Source organism: Xyrauchen texanus, chromosome 17 (genome assembly GCF_025860055.1).
Source record: "Xyrauchen texanus isolate HMW12.3.18 chromosome 17, RBS_HiC_50CHRs, whole genome shotgun sequence".
Classification (NCBI taxonomy): domain Eukaryota; kingdom Metazoa; phylum Chordata; class Actinopteri; order Cypriniformes; family Catostomidae; genus Xyrauchen; species Xyrauchen texanus.
Genome location: NC_068292.1, coordinates 44,027,843 through 44,047,011, shown reverse-complemented (window position 1 = coordinate 44,047,011; position 19,169 = coordinate 44,027,843). Strand labels below are relative to the sequence as shown.

The 19,169-nt window shown below is 41.1% G+C and overlaps 1 protein-coding gene across 1 annotated transcript in view; it reads right to left on the bottom strand.

The window, feature by feature from the left end:
* Nucleotides 1–1,881: 1,881 nt before the first annotated feature.
* Nucleotides 1,882–19,169, bottom strand: part of LOC127657849 (pleckstrin homology domain-containing family G member 4B-like) — a 61,489-nt gene continuing 44,201 nt past the window's right edge. Inside the window, 14 exon segments of the mRNA XM_052146793.1 lie at nucleotides 1,882–2,304; nucleotides 4,733–4,965; nucleotides 7,252–7,500; nucleotides 9,231–9,347; nucleotides 9,820–9,997; nucleotides 10,317–10,487; nucleotides 13,062–13,286; nucleotides 13,373–13,462; nucleotides 13,545–13,794; nucleotides 15,570–16,402; nucleotides 18,901–18,962; nucleotides 18,965–19,031; nucleotides 19,033–19,062; nucleotides 19,158–19,169. The exon segment at nucleotides 19,158–19,169 is cut by the window's right edge and continues 111 nt beyond it. Coding sequence (XP_052002753.1) covers nucleotides 2,299–2,304; nucleotides 4,733–4,965; nucleotides 7,252–7,500; nucleotides 9,231–9,347; nucleotides 9,820–9,997; nucleotides 10,317–10,487; nucleotides 13,062–13,286; nucleotides 13,373–13,462; nucleotides 13,545–13,794; nucleotides 15,570–16,402; nucleotides 18,901–18,962; nucleotides 18,965–19,031; nucleotides 19,033–19,062; nucleotides 19,158–19,169 — 2,523 coding nt within the window. The 3' untranslated portion in view covers nucleotides 1,882–2,298.

Sequence of the window (19,169 nt, the reverse complement as noted above, 5' to 3'; positions counted from 1 at the left end):
ATTAACATCTAATGGCACTTTTCCACGACACGTTACGGTTCGACTCGAGTCGCTTTACATTTCTGAGCTTGCATGTCCACTGCAGCTTAGTGCCGCCTAAAAGTGGGTGTGATTATAGGCTGATCGTCATAGTTGCGCCGCCTCTACTGCCGTGACATCATCTTAAACACGACACAAAACAATAAACAATAACACGAGCGCTAGCTGTTAGCTGTTAGCTCATTGTGCTGCATAACGCAGTTGTTGCATGGTGATTTTACACAAGTGTAACAGTTAAATTGGCCCAGTTGTTTTAGAAGCTTCCAGTAGCTGGTCAACTAAATAAAGTGAAGCTTTCAAGCAGAGTATCGAGTTAATGTAACACAACGTACCATCCTCCATCGTGGCCGAGTCCAGCGCACTCTCCCTCCCATTGCCCGCCGGTTTAGATAGCGTCCATTTAGCCGAACCACTTCCACTTTTCCTTGGTGGTTCTGTCGTCACTTATGTTTTGTTTACTTTTCCCTACACTGTTGGTAGGTCCGGTGGAAGCCGTGTGCGGCTAACGGCTGAGACATGGTTCCTGAGAGACTTTTTCCTTTCGCTCATCGCTAACGAGTGGACCGTCTGCACCTCGTTTATTGACCACGGCGTGGTTTGCGCACAGCCATTTCTTTTTACAAATGATACTGTTATCACTGTTGCTAACTTTAAAACTAGCGGGTTGACATTGCGTGTGGAAAATCCAGTGACGCTGGTAGTTACGATTCTCTCTGACCAATCAGTGATCTGGAGGGTTTTGACGTCACATTTAGTATCGGCTCGGCTCACTTGGAACCTCGACATAAGGGGCTTTTCCACTGTATGGTACAACTCGACTCGACTCTGCTCGCTTTTTGAGGGTTTTTCACTGTGGATAGTACCTGGTAACTGGTGCATTTTTTAGTACCACCTCGGTCGAGGTTCCAAGCGAGCCGAGCCGATACTAAATGTGACGTCAAAACCCTGCAGATCACTGATTGGTCGGGGAGAATCATCACTATCAGTGCCACACGGGACGTCAACCTGCTATTAAAGTAAACTACTTTAAAGTTAGCAACAGCGATAACAGAATTGTTTGTTCACGTGCCTTTCGAATTGTGAAAAAGAAATGGCTGTGTGCAAAACCACGCCATGGTCAATAAACGAGGTGCAGACGGTCCACTCGTTAGCGATGAGCGAAAGGAAAAAGTCTCTCAGGAAGCGTCTCAGCCGTTGGCCGCACACGGCTTCCACCGGACCTACCAACAGTGTCGGGAAAAGTAAACAAACTTCAGTGACTACAGAACCAGCAAGGAAAAGTGGAAGTGGTTCGGCTAAATGGACACCATCTAAACCGGCGAGCAATGGGAGGGAGAGTGCGCTGGTTGTTGTTAACTCGATACTCTGCTTGTAAGCTTCACTTTATTTAGTTGAGCAGCTACTGGAAGCTTCTAAAACAACCAGACCAACTTAACTTATGCAGAACAATGCGCTAGTAGCTAACAGCTAGCGCTCGTGTTATTGTTTAAGGTCAGTAATGTTTGTGTCGTGTTTAAGATGATGTCACGGCAGTAGAGGCGGCACAACTACGACGATCATCCTATAATCCCGCCCACATTGAGGCGGCACAAAACTGCAGTGGACATGCAAGCTCAGAAAAGTAAAGCGAGTCGAGTCGAAACGCAACGTGCCGTGGGAAAGTGCCACAAGGTGGTACTAAAAAAAGTACCAGGTCCTCTCCACAGTGGGAAACCCCCAAAAAGCGAGCCGAGTTGAGCCGTACCGTGCAGTTGAAAAGCCCCATTATATAAAGAGGAACCATCTTAATAATGACAATTCAATGCAGTTTCATTTTTAGTTTTATTTATTTATTTATTTATTTTCAAAGTAAAAAGATAAACTCAGTCCTTAATAAAAACTGAATCCTTAAAGGATTTTATTAGTAGTGCCAGTATTCATATTATTAAACTATTTAAAGACAATTTGTACAAATCAACAATACTGTGAAAAACTAATTGTTGATTTCTTGCAGTTCATCCAAAGTCTTTGTTGTGAAGTTGCACAGTCCATAACGTACCAGCACTGGTGAGGAAGTTTAGTACTGCTTAGCAATGAGAATTCATATTTACAACATACACGTGAAATAACGACTTTCTTTTTATTTAACTGGACAAACATCCGTCTGTGAAATGCCTCTGTATTAGTGCTCAAGAGCACGACCCGTCCAAACGCGATTCGTGACCTCCTGCATTCACAGTCCAGCAGCTGCGGTTGTGGCATCTCAACATCTCAGTGCGTTCACAGCTTTGAAAAAAGAAAAGAAAGCGAGTTATTTTAAACCACTGATGCGCTGCTAATAGATCGTTCTTTAGTAAGGGGTGTTCACACGGGGTTCTCAGAGTTGCAGTAAATCGTCATCTCTCAATATAAATGAATGACTTCATCGCTTCTCTGCTGTAAATGCCGTAGACCCAGATACTATTTGTGCAAACATCGACTTTTTGCCTGAGATGCAATGAACCAGAATATCAGAATATAGAAGAACATACAGGAAATCAGAAAACCCACACAAGCGGAAGCATCACACCTGTTGACCCATTAAACCCAGCACGCAAAGGTCCATTCTCATGCATTAACAGAGAACAGGAGAATCACACCAGTGATGTCACACTCGTTACTTACTGATCTAAACCCTCTGATTCACACCAGCGTGGAGAGGCCTAATGGAACTAACCGAGCACTCTTGCTCTGGTGAAACACAGCAACATATGAGATTAAACTACAGTTAGATTTAATGAACTGTGAATTATTCCATTGCAACACACTTGGAATCTCTCGTCTCTTTCCTGATCTGTTTTTTAATCACTATTTAGCATCCTCTACTGTGGAAATATTTGTAAAGTAGAGAAAGACGCCTTATTTAACTGTCAAAGTGATGAAAACCATTTTAATTATACATCAAAGTTTTAAAAGTTTGCTAAATGAAATGTTAAAATGATACATTTTCAATTGGAGGAAAACCAATATATATATATATACACACTCACCTAAAGGATTATTAGGAACACATACTAATACTGTGTTTGACCCCCTTTCGCCTTCAGAACTGCCTTAATTCTACGTGGCATTGATTCAACAAGGTGCTGAAAGCATTCTTTAGAAATGTTGGCCCATATTGATAGGATAGCATCTTGCAGTTGATGGAGATTTGTGGGATGCACATCCAGGGCACGAAGCTCCCGTTCCACCATATCCCAAAGATGCTCTATTGGGTTGAGATCTGGTGACTGTGGGGGCCATTTTAGTTCAGTGAACTCATTGTCATGTTCAAGAAACCAATTTGAAATGATTCGAGCTTTGTGACATGGTGCATTATCCTGCTGGAAGTAGCCATCAGAGGATGGGTACATGGTGGCCATAAAGGGATGGACATGGTCAGAAACAATGCTCAGGTAGGCCGTGGCATTTAAACGATGCCCAATTGGCACTAAGGGGCCTAAAGTGTGCCAAGAAAACATCCCCCACACCATTACACCACCACCACCAGCCTGCACAGTGGTAACAAGGCATGATGGATCCATGTTCTCATTCTGTTTATGCCAAATTCTGACTCTACCATCTGAATGTCTCAACAGAAATCGAGACTCATCAGACCAGGCAACATTTTTCCAGTCTTCAACTGTCCAATTTTGGTGAGCTCTTGCAAATTGTAGCCTCTTTTTCCTATTTGTAGTGGAGATGAGTGATACCCGGTGGGGTCTTCTGCTGTTGTAGCCCATCCGCCTCAAGGTTGTGCGTGTTGTGGCTTCACAAATGCTTTGCTGCATACCTCGGTTGTAACGAGTGGTTATTTCAGGCAAAGTTGCTCTTCTATCAGCTTGAATCAGTCGGCCCATTCTCCTCTGACCTCTAGCATCAACAAGGCATTTTCGCCCACAGGACTGCCGCATACTGGATGTTTTTCCCTTTTCACACCATTCTTTGTAAACCCTAGAAATGGTTGTGCGTGAAAATCCCAGTAACTGAGCAGATTGTGAAATACTCAGACCGGCCCGTCTGGCACCAACAACCATGCCACGCTCAAAATTGCTTAAATCACCTTTCTTTCCCATTCTGACATTCAGTTTGGAGTTCAGGAGATTGTCTTGACCAGGACCACACCCCTAAATGCATTGAAGCAACTGCCATGTGATTGGTTGATTAGATAATTGCATTAATGAGAAATTGAACAGGTGTTCCTAATAATCCTTTAGGTGAGTGTAATTATAGTTGCTTTTTGGAACTATTGGTTATTGGCAATTATCGGCATAGATTTTACCAATTAATTGGTGTCCCGGTGTATTTCAGCCATGTTTGTAGTTAAAACTCCAGTGTTATACACAAGACGGGTATTTTCACAGGTACTGTTTAGGCGCGTACAAGCGCTCACAGACCACATTAAAAGAAGCTGTCTGATGGTCAGTGCACAGGTCTAGTATTTTTTTTTATTTTACCATCGACTTGGCATCGAAGTACCGGTACTTTTGACATCCTTACTTTGATACAATATGCAAATAGCATTTCCATGTTGAGCAGGAAAGTGAGATGGGAAATCCACATCATTTGACTGCAAGGTGTAAATACATACGAATATCCAGATACTATTCAGACATAAACATTAATGCCAGGGGGAAATACTCATTTTGATCGTTTCAAAAAGTAACAGCATGCATCTTGCTGCGCCAACACTCACCGCTGTGATGAACTTGTTGGTTTGAGGTTGCAGCTCCTGCTCTGTGTGATAGAGGATGGAGGAAGTGACTTTGGGTGGAGATGGTAAGGGTGTTGGAGAGGAGAGATACGAGCGTGCATCGCTGGTGAAGCTCTTCATGACTATAGCAGAATGATGCTGGACAGTGATGGAGCTCCGACCGCTTCCACTCTCACTGGACGTGCACTGCGACAACCCTTCAGCGTGGTCTGTGACTAGAAAGAGAAACCCCAAATTTAAAAGCCACTGAAATATATGCTTCTAAAGAAGGCCCAAAATGCACATACAGTGACAGCAAAAGCATTTCCACAATTAAAGCACACTTCAAAATATCTGAATGGCATTGCATTAGATAACAACATGGCAAAGTGGCGTTTATTTTTAACGACAGATATTACGTGCGATCTTTAAGCAAAATATTTCACCAAAATAAGTTTGAAAGAAAACTAGTGTTTGTTGGCACACACCACACACACATTTGGCCTCTCTGGTTTGCAGACAGTTTCCACTGGGTTATTATACCATCAGAGTGAGAGGAGCCCATTTCCTGTTTTACACTTCCTGCCTTAACTGCTGCTGCCCACCACACACACACAACAGCCTTCATCGGATCACATAAACTTGACTGCCACTGTGAAATTTAGATTTCTTGAACACAATGTATTACAAATCACAAGCATCTCCTTTATCATCTCACAATACCTGTCAAGAACAGTCATTGCTCATATTTCACCCACAAATAAGAAATGATGCGATGCATGTTTTTACCAGCAAGGTTGTTTGCATTGTGAGATTCATCAAGCACATTTTCTATATTACTGTAATGCACAAACAACGATGCATTACTTATATTGTAAATTATTTGAACAATATTTGTTTTACTATATTTGATATCTGTTTAAGGCTTAATTCATAAACATTGAATTATTGTGGGGGGTATGCATTTTTTTTTTTTTTTTGTCAATTGGGTTTTGCCTGATTTCAGCCTTGAATTATTACATTTGTTTTTTTGGAAAATATGATTTCTTTTTTTTCCACAATTGATTTTGCAAGAACAAATTTACCTGTTTTTACCTTGAAAAAAAAGCAGGCTTTATTTTCTTCATGGAAAATATAATATATATATTTTTTTTCAATTGATCTTAATATATATATATATGTATTTATTTATTTGTTTATTTTTGCCTGATTTCAGCATTGAAAAAAAAAAAATACAGGCTTTATTTGTTTTATGGAAAATATTATTTATTTAAAAAAATATATTTCAATTGATTTTACAAGAAAAGTTTTACCTGAGTTCACCTTGAAAAAAGCAGGGTTTGTTTTATTAATTCAAATATGATTGATTTATTTTATTTTTTCAATTGATTTTGATTTTATTTATTTATTTTGCCTGATTTCAGCATTGAAAAATATCTTTATGGAAAATATTTTTTTTATTTTTTGCCCTTAATTGATTTTACATATTTGTATTTTTACTTTTTTTTTTTTTATGGAAAATTGTATTTATAAAAAAAAATTCTATTGATTTTAAAATTGTATTATTTTTTTTTCCCCGAGTTCACGTTGAAAAAAAATACAGGCTTTATTTGTTTTATGGATAATATTATTTATAAATATATATATAAAATTCAATAGATTTTTTACAAGAAATTAGTTCACCTTGAAAAAAGCAGGATTTATTTTCTTCATGGAAAATATAATTAATTTATATTTTCAATTGATTTTAATATATATATATATATATTTATAAAAACATTTTTTTTGCCTGATTTCAGCATTGAAAAAAAAAATACAGGCTTTACTTGTTTTATGGATAACTATTATAATATTATATAAATAATATTATTTATTTACTGAGTTCACCTTGAAAAAGCAGGCTTTATTTTCTTAATGGAAAATATGATTGATTTATTTTATTTTTTCAATTGATTTTGATTTTATTTATTTATTTTGCCTGATTTCAGCATTGAAAAATAAAATAAAATAATAATAAAAAATAGGCTTTTTTTCCTTTATGGAAAATATTTTAATATTTCTTAATTGATTTTTACATATTTTTATTTTTATTATTTTATGGAAAATTGTATTTATATTTTTTTTTATTGATTTTAAAATTGTATTTTTTATTTTTTTACCCAAGTTCACATTGAAAAAATACAGGCTTTATTTGTTTAATGGAGAATATTATATATATATATATATATATATATATATATATATATAAAAATTCAATAGCTTGTACAAGAAACAAGTTCACTAAAATACAGGCTTTATTTGTTTAATGGAGAATATTATATATATATATATATATATATATATATATATATATATATAAAAATTCAATAGCTTGTACAAGAAACAAGTTCACTAAAATACAGGCTTTATTATCTTAATGGAAAATATGATTTAAAAAAAAAAAATGATTGGTTTTTCTTGATTCAAACCTCTAAAACCTGTAAATCAAGCTCTTTCTAGAGAGACTACAGACAATGACTCACTCATGTTTGACTTAACGGTGGAATCGTGCTCGAGCTCGTCTTCTTCGATGCTGTCGTACGGCCAGTGACCCAGAGACGGGCAGCCGGGCAGTGAGTGCGTCAGGTGCAAGTTCAGTGACCCCAGCAGAGAGGAAGATGATTGGCTGCTGGACGATGAAGAGCTGCTGTTGGAGATGGTGGAGTGCGGTCTCTTAAACGGCGTGGAGTGATCGAACGAGGAGACCGCTATAGACGCCCGCATCCTCGACTCTGCACAGACACACGGGACAAAAATCAGAGGAGGACTGCCGTAAAAAAGAAAAGTAGAAAATGTAACTAATTTAAGTACATTTCACCGGTGCATAAAAGAAGTACATTAGTTAATGAACAGCACTTTTACAGCAATTATACTGCATAATCTTCTTTAATGGTCATTTATTTATTATTTATTGGAATTAAAAGTTGTATAAGTTTACATTAGGCAATGCACTATGAACTTACAATGCACTAATTGTATTTTTGTAAATGTATATTTACAAAAGATGTATTAATTCTCTTTGTGTATTCTTCATTATTAGTTAATGATCCATGTGCACTTACTAAAGTCAAATTAAAATCCTTATTGTAAAGTTGTTTTATTCATTATTTTTAAAGCAATGTATCAATTCATGACCAGACATATAAAAAAAAAAAATTGCATTTCTATACATATTGTTCATTTGATACATTTCTGTAATTCACACTTAATGATCACAACAGATATTAAAAACACAATAATATATATATATACACATTTTACAACATAACAATGTGCCGACATACAAGAGGCGAAAACTCGCGTGGGACCGTGGAACACATTTAGTAAATATTCAAAACGATCTCCTGTGTCACCTGTGTCTCTACCTCTAACCAAACGTTTATCCATTCATAAATAATATTAATAATAATACAATTATTATTATTATTATTATTATTATTAATAAAAAATAATAATATTATTATTATTATATGTATTTTTATATTATATTATGCAATTATGATACTTGAAGAAATTGAATGCTATTATTAAAATTTATTATGCTAATTATAATATTATTTATTGTTACCGTGATGATATTTTTTATAATGGGTTATTTATGCTAATTATAATATTATTTATTGTTACCGTGATGATATTTTTTATAATGGGTTATTTATGCTAATTATAATATTATTTATTGTTACCGTGATGATATTTTTTATAATGGGTTATTTATGCTAATTATAATATTATTTATTGTTACAGTGATGATATTTTTTATAATGGGATAATTATGCTAATTATAATATTATTTATTGTTACAGTGATGATATTTTTTATAATGGGTTATTTATGCTAATTATAATATTATTTATTGTTACCGTGATGATATTTTTTATAATGGGTTATTTATGCTAATTATAATATTATTTATTGTTACCGTGATGATATTTTTTATAATGGGTTATTTATGCTAATTATAATATTATTTATTGTTACCGTGATGATATTTTTTATAATGGGTTATTTATGCTAATTATAATATTATTTATTGTTACCGTGATTATATTTTTTATAATGGGTTATTTATGCTAATTATAATATTATTTATTGTTACAGTGATGATATTTTTTATAATGGGATAATTATGCTAATTATAATATTATTTATTGTTACAGTGATGATATTTTTTATAATGGGTTATTTATGCTAATTATAATATTATTTATTGTTACCGTGATGATATTTTTTATAATGGGATAATTATGCTAATTATAATATTATTTATTGTTACAGTGATGATATTTTTATAATGGGTTAATTATGCTAATTATAATTGTATTATGGTTATTATGATAAATATATTATTTATAAGGATTTATTAAGATAATGAGGATATAATTATTTATTTTGATGACGATGATGTCATTTTTAGAGTGATGCTGATGATGTTAAAGTCTTGCCAATGCAGACATCTTACCTGACCCTTTCATAATGTAGTCAACGGCTCGATCACTGATGGCAGAATCACTGCTTTTGATATCGATTAACGGCTTGTTTCCAATCCCCATGGAAACCATCTCCTGCATGCGCAACTCTGTTTAAAAAAACTCATACATTAAAAGATGAACATAGGGGCCGGGGTAGTGCTGAGTGACTCCAGCCGGGTTTCCTAAGCAACCAAATTGGCCTGGTTGCTAGGGAGGGTAGAGTCACATGGGGTAACCTCCTTGTGGTCGCTATATGCTGATCATTCTCGGTGGTGCGTGTGGTGAGATGTGCGTGTGTGCCACGGAGAATAGCGTGAAGCCTCCACACATGCTATGTCTCCATGGCAACAGGCCACGTGATAAGATGCGTGGATTGACGGTCTCAGACGTGGAGGCAACTGAAATTCGTCCTCCACCACCCAGATTGAGGCGAGTCACTACGCCACCACAAGGACCCCCCAATAATCAGATATGATGGAATTTGGCATTCCAAATTGGGTGAAAATGGGAACCCCCCCCCCCAAAAAAAGATAAATATCATTAGCCGTATTAGCCACATTAAAGCCATTGTGCTCTGACCTCTGTTGCGTAACGCTTGTCTCCACAAGATTTTGCCGATGATGGCCGTCCACGCGGCCTTCGCCTCGCCAGAACTCGCCTGCAGGATGAAAGTATCCTGCGACTTCCGCCGTCGAAACCAGATCTCGAAGCGCAGGCCGCTGTCACCGACATTCTCCGTCATTCCAATCTCTGCCAACTGAGAGGACACAAAATAATGTACTCAAACAAACAACTGACAGGAATAACAATCATTTACGCATCCTCATGTTGATCCAAACCCAAGTGACTTTCTTACACAGGATGTTTGCAGAATGTTAGTCTCAGTCACCATTTACTTTCATTGCACCTTTTTTTTTTTACAAACAATTAAAATAAAAGTGAATGGTGACTGAGACTGTCATTCTGCAAAACATCTCCATATATGTTCCACAGGTGAAAAACAATTATTTGGGACAACATGAGGATGAGTAAATGATGACAGAATTTTAATTTTTGGGTGGACTCATATTCAGTACCTTGAAGGACTGTTTGTAGATGTAGACGTCATAACCTCCTTCTATTTTTTTGGTCTTGCTGAAGAGGATGAGATCTTCAAATAAGAAGACATGACGGAGGTATTTTTTACGTCCGCACCAAACAATGAACTCATCTTGACAACGAAGTTGACCCTGTTCCTTTAAGTTGACCTGAGAAAAACAACATGGTGATGATTTTTCATCGCTAACGGTGTGACATACTGATTGAAATGGAATCTAGTTAATAACAAAACTCTTCACAGCAACAATTGATTTCAATCGAGTTTGACACAATAGTCACATATTTGTGACGATACCCTAGCAAGTAAACGTGATGCTATAAAGACATGTTTGCAAAATTAAATAAGTGGCTTTTATTGACTCCAGCCATGTCTCCTTAGCAACCAAATTTGCCTGGTTGCTAGGGAGGGTAGAGTCACATGGGGCCAGATTGCCCCCCCCCCACCAATAATCATATATGGCCAGTTTGACCCCCCCCCCCCAATAATCAGATATGGCCAGTTTGACCCCCCACCAATAATCAGATATGGCCAGATTGTTCCCCCCCCCCCAATAATCATACATGGCCAGTTTGTCCCTCCCAATAATCAGATATGGCCAGTTTGTCCCCCCAATAATCAGATATGCCCAGTTTGTCCCCCCAATAATCAGATATGGCCAGTTTGTCCCCCAATAATCAGATATGGCCAGTTTGTCCCCCAATAATCAGATATGGCCAGTTTGTCCCCCAATAATCAGGTATGGCCAGTTTGTCCCCCCAATAATCAGATATGGCCAGTTTGTCCCCCCAATAATCAGATATGCCCAGTTTGTCCCCCCAATAATCAGATATGGCCAGTTTGTCCCCCCAATAATCAGATATGGCCAGTTTGTCCCCCAATAATCAGATATGGCCAGTTTGTCCCCCAATAATCAGATATGGCCAGTTTGTCCCCCAATAATCAGATATGGCCAGTTTGTCCCCCAATAATCAGATATGCCCAGTTTGTCCCCCCAATAATCAGATATGGCCAGTTTGTCCCCCAATAATCAGGTATGGCCAGTTTGTCCCCCCAATAATCAGATATGGCCAGTTTGCCCCCCAATAATCAGGTATGGCCAGTTTGTCCCCCAATAATCAGATATGGCCAGTTTGTCCCCCAATAATCAGATATGGCCAGTTTGTCCCCCAATAATCAGGTATGGCCAGTTTGTCCCCCCAATAATCAGATATGGCCAGTTTGTCCCCCAATAATCATATATGGCCAGTTTGTCCCCCAATAATCAGATATGGCCAGTTTGTCCCCCCAATAATCATATATGGCCAGTTTGTCCCCCAATAATCAGATATGGCCAGTTTGTCCCCCAATAATCAGATATGGCCAGTTTGTCCCCCAATAATCATATATGGCCAGTTTGTCCCCCAATAATCAGATATGGCCAGTTTGTCCCCCCAATAATCATATATGGCCAGTTTGTCCCCCCAATAATCATATATGGCCAGTTTGTCCCCCAATAATCAGATATGGCCAGTTTGTCCCCACAATAATCATATATGGCCAGTTTGTCCCCCAATAATCATATATGGCCAGTTTGTCCCCCCAATAATCATGTATGGCCAGTTTGTCCCCCAATAATCAGATATGGCCAGTTTGTCCCCCCAATAATCATATATGGCCAGTTTGTCCCCCCAATAATCATATATGGCCAGTTTGTCCCCCCAATAATCAGATATGGCCAGTTTGTCCCCCCAATAATCATATATGGCCAGTTTGTCCCCCAATAATCAGATATGGCCAGTTTGTCCCCCAAATAATCAGATATGGCCAGTTTGTCCCCCAAATAATCATATATGGCCAGTTTGTCCCCCCAATAATCAGATATGGCCAGTTTGTCCCCCAATAATCAGATATGGCCAGATATGGCCAGTTTGTCCCCCAATAATCAGATATGGCCAGTTTGTCCCCCAATAATCAGATATGGCCAGTTTGTCCCCCAATAATCAGATACGGCCAGTTTGTCCCCCCAATAATCAGATATGGCCAGTTTGTCCCCCAATAATCAGATATGGCCAGTTGGTCCCCCAATAATCAGATATGGCCAGATATGGCCAGTTTGTCCCCCAATAATCAGATATGGCCAGTTTGTCCCCCAATAATCAGATATGGCCAGTTTGTCCCCCAATAATCAGATATGGCCAGTTTGTCCCCCAATAATCAGATATGGCCAGTTTGTCCCCCCAATAATCAGATATGGCCAGTTTGTCCCCCCAATAATCAGATATGGCCAGTTTGTCCCCCAATAATCAGATATGGCCAGTTTGTCCCCCAATAATCAGATATGGCCAGTTTGTCCCCCCAATAATCAGATATGGCCAGTTTGTCCCCCAATAATCAGATATGGCCAGTTTGTCCCCCCAATAATCAGATATGGCCAGTTTGTCCCCCAATAATCAGATATGCCCAGTTTGTCCCCCAATAATCAGATATGGCCAGTTTGTCCCCCAATAATCAGATATGGCCAGTTTGTCCCCCAATAATCAGATATGGCCAGTTTGTCCCCCCAATAATCAGATATGGCCAGTTTGTCCCCCCAATAAGAAAATTTAAGAAATAAATTGTGCCAAAAATTACTAAAACAGCAAATGCGAGTGGGGTGGCCAGGCTTCGATCCAATTCGGACCATATTTGGTCAAATCGCCCCAACCCACCAGCACTAGTTTTCTGGCATTCAAACTCCACTTACATCACATCCATGAATGGCGTCCATGGCGAGCAGGTCGTTGCCGTGGCGTAGCTGGAATTTGACCATCTCTTCAGCTGTTCTGAGGTCAGCGAGCTCCTGCTCGTGCGAGTGACCGCACTCTTTGATCAGATCCTTGAGCAGGAGAGCGTATTTACTCATCCTCTGGATGGGCTTCAGCAGGTACGACGCCAGGTCCATCTTATCCCCCAACTCCAGCTGCTTATTCTGATGCACAGAAGATACAGGGAACAGAAAGGTCAGCAGGTGTGAACTGCTCTTCAGAAGAGCCTCTCCATGCCCGAGAGCCTCACCTTGAAGAAACCGTTTCCGTGGCTTGTTAGCAAAGCATCCGAGCGCGGCTTGTTTTTACTATACAGCGCGTACAGTCCAAACCGTTCCTCCTGTGAACCAGCAGAAAAACTACAATTACAAGCTCACTCATGCTTTTGATGAAGCTGAAGTCTTGTTTGAAGTATAACTCACATGTCTCAAGAAGCAGCTGCTGATGGACAGAGGCGAGTGTGCGCAGCTCTCCAGATCTTTCAGGAAGAACTGACTGTGAAAGTCACACAGCTTCTCCAGATTCCCAAAGATAATACTGCGTTTCCCTCTCAGGTCCTGTGGCAGATCCAAGCGCTCCATCTCAGGGAAATAATGCTGGATGATGTAGCGGAGAGAGCGCGTGTACTCTCGCTCTGTGGAGATCATCTCATCCATAATGTGCTGGATTTTACTGCAAACGTCACACAGTGTGTTTCATGCATATTGTTATTAAATGATAAATGTTGCTGTTAAATTGTAAATCAGATGCATTATGTCTAGTTTTCCAGTAAAAATATAAAAACAATTCTTAAAGGAATATTCCGGGTATAATTCAAGTTGAGCTCAATCGACACTGAGCACAAAAATGATAGCATTTGCTCAATAGTTGTTGATAATATTTATGCTACTCTGTATTTTTATTGTTTATTTTTCTGTAAAATTATGTAAACAAACGGAGGTCTGGTTAGCTCAGCGAGTATTGACGCTGACTATCACACCTGGAGTCGCGAGTTTGAATCCAAGGCGTGCTGAGAGACTCCAATCAGGTCTCCTTAGCAACCAAATTGGCCCGGTTGCTAGGGAGGGTCAAGAGTCACATGGGGTAACCTCCTTGTGGTCGCTATAATGTGGTTCTCGCCTCGGCGGGCGCATGGTGATTTGTGCTCAGGGCTTGACTGGTAATCTGGCATACCAGGCATTTTCCCGGTGGGTGGGCCGATGCACTTTGGGGCCGATCAGGGGCGGACTGGCCATCGGGAGAACTGAGCGGGCCGGTGGGTCGGCCGCAAAACATGCCAAATGGGCCGCAATAAGCTAAAATGAGCCGCCACGTTATGCAGAACGGACCACAAAACGGCGCCATGATACGCAGAAAAGGACAGCGACTGTAACGTGCAGCGGAAAAGTACCATAAGTCCTCATGGTAGCGTAGTGACTCACCTAAATCCGGGTGGCGGAGGACGAATCTCAGTTGCCTCCGCGTCTGAGACCGTCAATCCGCGCATCTTATCACGTGGCTTGTTGAGCGCTTTACCGCGGAGACGTATCGGTGTGGAGGCTCATGCTATTCTCAGCGGCATCCACGCACAACCAGGGCTGGACTGGGAAGAGAAATCGACTTGTCGGTGGGGGGATGATGGTGATCCAAAAGTTATTGGGAGGGAGGGGGGGGGGGTTCGCTGTCCTTTTCGGCGTATCACGGCGGCGTTTTGTGGTCCGTTCTGCATAACGCGGTGCCTCATTTTAGCTTATCGCGGCCCGCACAGTTCTCCCGATGGCCAGTCCGCCCTGATCGGCCCCAAAGTGCGTCGGCCCACCCACTGGGAAAATGCCCGGTATGCCAGATTACTAGTCCAGCCCTGCGCACAAATCACCACGTGCCCGGCCAAGAGTGAGAACCACATTATAGCGACAACGAGGAGGTTACCCCGTGTAAAATACTCACCGTTTCAAACGTACAGACACAAGACATAAACAATATGATTTTAGTGTCATAAAATCACACACTAACTGCATCTGTGTACAGTTATAGCAATGTTAAAACTCCGTTGCCATGACGACGTAACACCATAAGCCTTAAAACAACCTAAAAAACGATGATTTAAACAACTTTACAGGTCAAATAATGCACGAGTTTTAACAGTAGAATTAATGTGCATGCTTTTATAAAATTATAAGCGTCCCATTTCTGCCTTTAATAAACCCTCCAAAAATAAACCCCATTGACTTCCATTGGAAGTGTCTCACTGGAACACAGAAAAGGAGGAACGAGTCAAAATGTATATTTAACATTCTGGCACAAATGCTGTTGATTGAGCTTAACTTGCAATGAACCCGGAATATTCCTTAAAAACAGGGGAAATAATTGTGCATAATGAAAATAGACTTAATTTAAAGAGAAAACAAGTTGATTTTTTGTACCCCAAGGAATCATAACGGCACTAAACCGCACACTTGTCCCCTCACCTGCTGAGTCTCTTTATGTCCCCGTCGCTGTGTCTGCAGTGGACTCTGGACGGAGAGGACATACTGTGACTGCGTCCCAGCGCTGGACCCTTCACGTCTGCCCGCTGCGGTTTCATCTCCACACACATGTTGTTGTCGACCTCCAGTCCTTTGATGTAGACGCCCGCGTGCCCGTGATGACCGGCATCCACGTGAGCCTTGTCTCGTGCCGTCGCCTCGTAGCTCGTCGTCGTCTTCATGATCTTTTTGAGGGGCTGCTTGCGATGGTGGGTCGCTGGGGAATGCAGCGGCTCCGAGTGGCACGAGACGGACGAATCGATGGTGCAGTCGCTGTCGGTGTCGTCAAACAGGGATGGCGAGAGTTTTCCACTCTCCGGGGGGAACGGGAAAGGGAGTTGGGTTTTGGTGAATGGGCCTGCCGAGTCGGGCTTTAGGTCATCGTATTCGAAAGACAGTGTGCTGTGAGAGTTCAGTGCGGGATGGGGGTCTCCTCCGTTTTGGGTCACTGCGGGTTTATCGAATTTCTCTGGGGGGCTGGAAGTGGACTCTGTGGGGGTCAGTGGTGCAGCTGTAGCTTTGGCCAGTATATCCTCCAGCTGCTGTTTGGTTTGCTGGAAGTTTTGCCAAACGGTTGTCCACTGCTGCAGCTCTTGTGCACAGCTGAGGTTTAAAACCATCTGGTTGAGCGAGCTGAAGTTGTCCAAAGAGATCTTTGAGGCCTCGCCGTGGAAGTCCCGCAGAATGTGAAGCGCCTCGGGCGTGCAACTGACCACATCGTCGTCCACCCTCAGCTGGCTGAAATAATCCTGGCAATGGACTATCCACTGGTTTGCCTGCACGAGAGACATTTTAACCCATTAATATTTACATTTGTGAATTTGGCAGACACTTGCGCTAACTGGGATCCAAAACCACGACTGTGGTTCTGCTATAGCGCCATGCTTTACCAGTTATACCCGGCGTTCCAAACAGCATAAATGATGCTTTTTGAGTGGACTTCAAAGGGAGCACAATCATGATAGCCATGCAGTACCCTAAAGTTGTCTTCATTACTGGAACATCTCCAAAAAGGACATAAAGGCAGCATAAAAATAATCCATAAAACTCCAGTGGTTTAATCCATGTCATCGGAAGAGATACAATTCTTCTCCCTGCCCAGTAGGGGGCGATATGCATGAAGAATGTGAATGTGAAAGTTAAAGTGGAGATTGACTGAGCAGGGAGGAGAATTTATAGTGAAAAAGGACTTAAATATTGATTTATTTCTCATGCACACTTATCATATCACTTCTGGAGACATGGATTAAACCACTGGAGTAGTGTGGATTACTTTTAAGCTGCCTTTATGTGCTTTTTGGAGCTTCTGGTCACATTCACTTGATTTGTATGGACATATAGAGCTGAGATATTCTTCTAATAATCATTGTTTCAAAAGTACATGTCAAGTATAAGTTTAGTGTCATAAAATTACTTTTCTAACCGCATCTGGGTAAAGTTAGATAATTTTACAACTTCGTTGCCATGACGATGTGATGTCAACAAGCCCTAAAATGACTGAAAACGACGATATAAACAACTTTTATTAAATTATAAGCTTCACATTTCTGTGTTTAAACCCAACTGTTTATTTATTTTTCTTTTTTTCATTTAAAAAATAAAATAAAAATGATGAATAGTTTTCGTGGTAATCAACATTATGCTACAATTGCTGTCGATTGAGCTTAACTCAGTATTGAACCCGAATATTCCTTTAAAACTTGAGTTGTTCTGAGCAGCCCACTTTTCACCCCTCCAAATCTCTTGCAATGAATGTTAAAGTCTTCGAAGGGAAAAGGAATCCCAGGGCATGCTGACTGACTCCAGCCAGGTCTCCTAGGCAACCAAATTGTCCCGGTTGCTAGGGAGGGTAGAGTCACATGGGGTAACCTCCTCGTGGTGGTGATTAGTGGTTCTCGCTCTCAATGGGGCGTGTGGTGAGTTGTGTGTGGATCGTGGAGAGTAGCATGAGCCTCCATATGCTGTGAGTCTCCTAAGCAACCAAATTGGCCCGGTTGCTAGGGAGGGTATAGTCACATAGTGTAACCTCCTCCTGGTGGTGATTAGTGGTTCTCTCAATGGGGCGTGTGGTGAGTTGTGTGTGGATCGTGGAGAGTAGCATGAGCCTCCACATGCTGTGAGTCTCCTTAGCAACCAAATTGGCCCGGTTGCTAGGGAGGGTAGAGTCACATGGGGTAACCTCCTCGTGGTGGTGATTAGTGGTTCTCGCTCTCAATGGGGCGTGTGGTGAGTTGTGTGTGGATCGTGGAGAGTAGCATGAGTCTCCACATGCTGTGAGTCTCCTTAGCAAACAAATTGGCCCGGTTGCTAGGGAGGGTAGAGTCACATGGGGTAACCTCCTCGTGGTGGTGATTAGTGGTTCTCGCTCTCAATGGGGCGTGTGGTGAGTTGTGTGTGGATCGTGGAGAGTAGCATGAGCCTCCATATGCTGTGAGTCTCCTAAGCAACCAAATTGGCCCGGTTGCTAGGGAGGGTAGAGTCACATGGTGTAACCTCCTCCTGGTGGTGATTAGTGGTTCTCTCAATGGGGCGTGTGGTGAGTTGTGTGTGGATCGTGGAGAGTAGCATGAGCCTCCACATGCTGTGAGTCTCCTAAGCAACCAAATTGGCCCGGTTGCTAGGGAGGGTAGAGTCACATGGGGTAACCTCCTCGTGGTGGTGATTAGTGGTTCTCGCTCTCAATGGGGCGTGTGGTGAGTTGTGTGTGGATCGTGGAGAGTAGCATGAGTCTCCACATGCTGTGAGTCTCCTTAGCAACCAAATTGGCCCGGTTGCTAGGGAGGGTAGAGTCACATGGGGTAACCTCCTCGTGGTGGTGATTAGTGGTTCTCGCTCTCAATGGGGCGTGTGGTGAGTTGTGTGTGGATCGTGGAGAGTAGCATGAGCCTCCACATGATGTGAGTCTCCTTAGCAACCAAATTGGGCCGGTTGCTAGGGAGGGTAGAGTCACATGGGGTAACCTCCTCGTGGTGGTGATTAGTGGTTCTCGCTCTCAATGGGGCGTGTGCTGAGTTGTGTGTGGATCGTGGAGAGTAGCATGATTCTCCATATGCTGTGAGTCTCCGCGGTGTCATGCACAACGAGTCACGTGATCAGATACGTGGATTGACGGTCTCAGAAGCGGAGGCAACTGACACTCAGTAACCGTGCCACCACGAGGACCTACTAAGTAGTGGGAATTGGGCATTCCAAATTGGCTGCAAAATGTTTAGCTTAATGCAGCATTTTCCCTTTCAGTGTTTTATCTGTTGATCCATATGAAGCAATTCTTTACCGATTCGTAGAACTCGTAGAGGTTCAGCAGGACGTCCAGTTCATTCTTGCGTCTGTCGCTAGCTGAAGGACAGAGTTGATGTTCTGTTTGAACTCCAGAAGAGACGAACTGGGCGTGGCTTTAGAGTCCCGCGATTAACACCGCAGCCTTCTTCTGCTGCTCCTACAGGAACAAAATAAACTCCATAATATCTGGTTCATTTTTCCGATGATATTAGAAGACCTACACGAAAGTCTAGAGAACATATGGACACATACTGTGGACTCCTC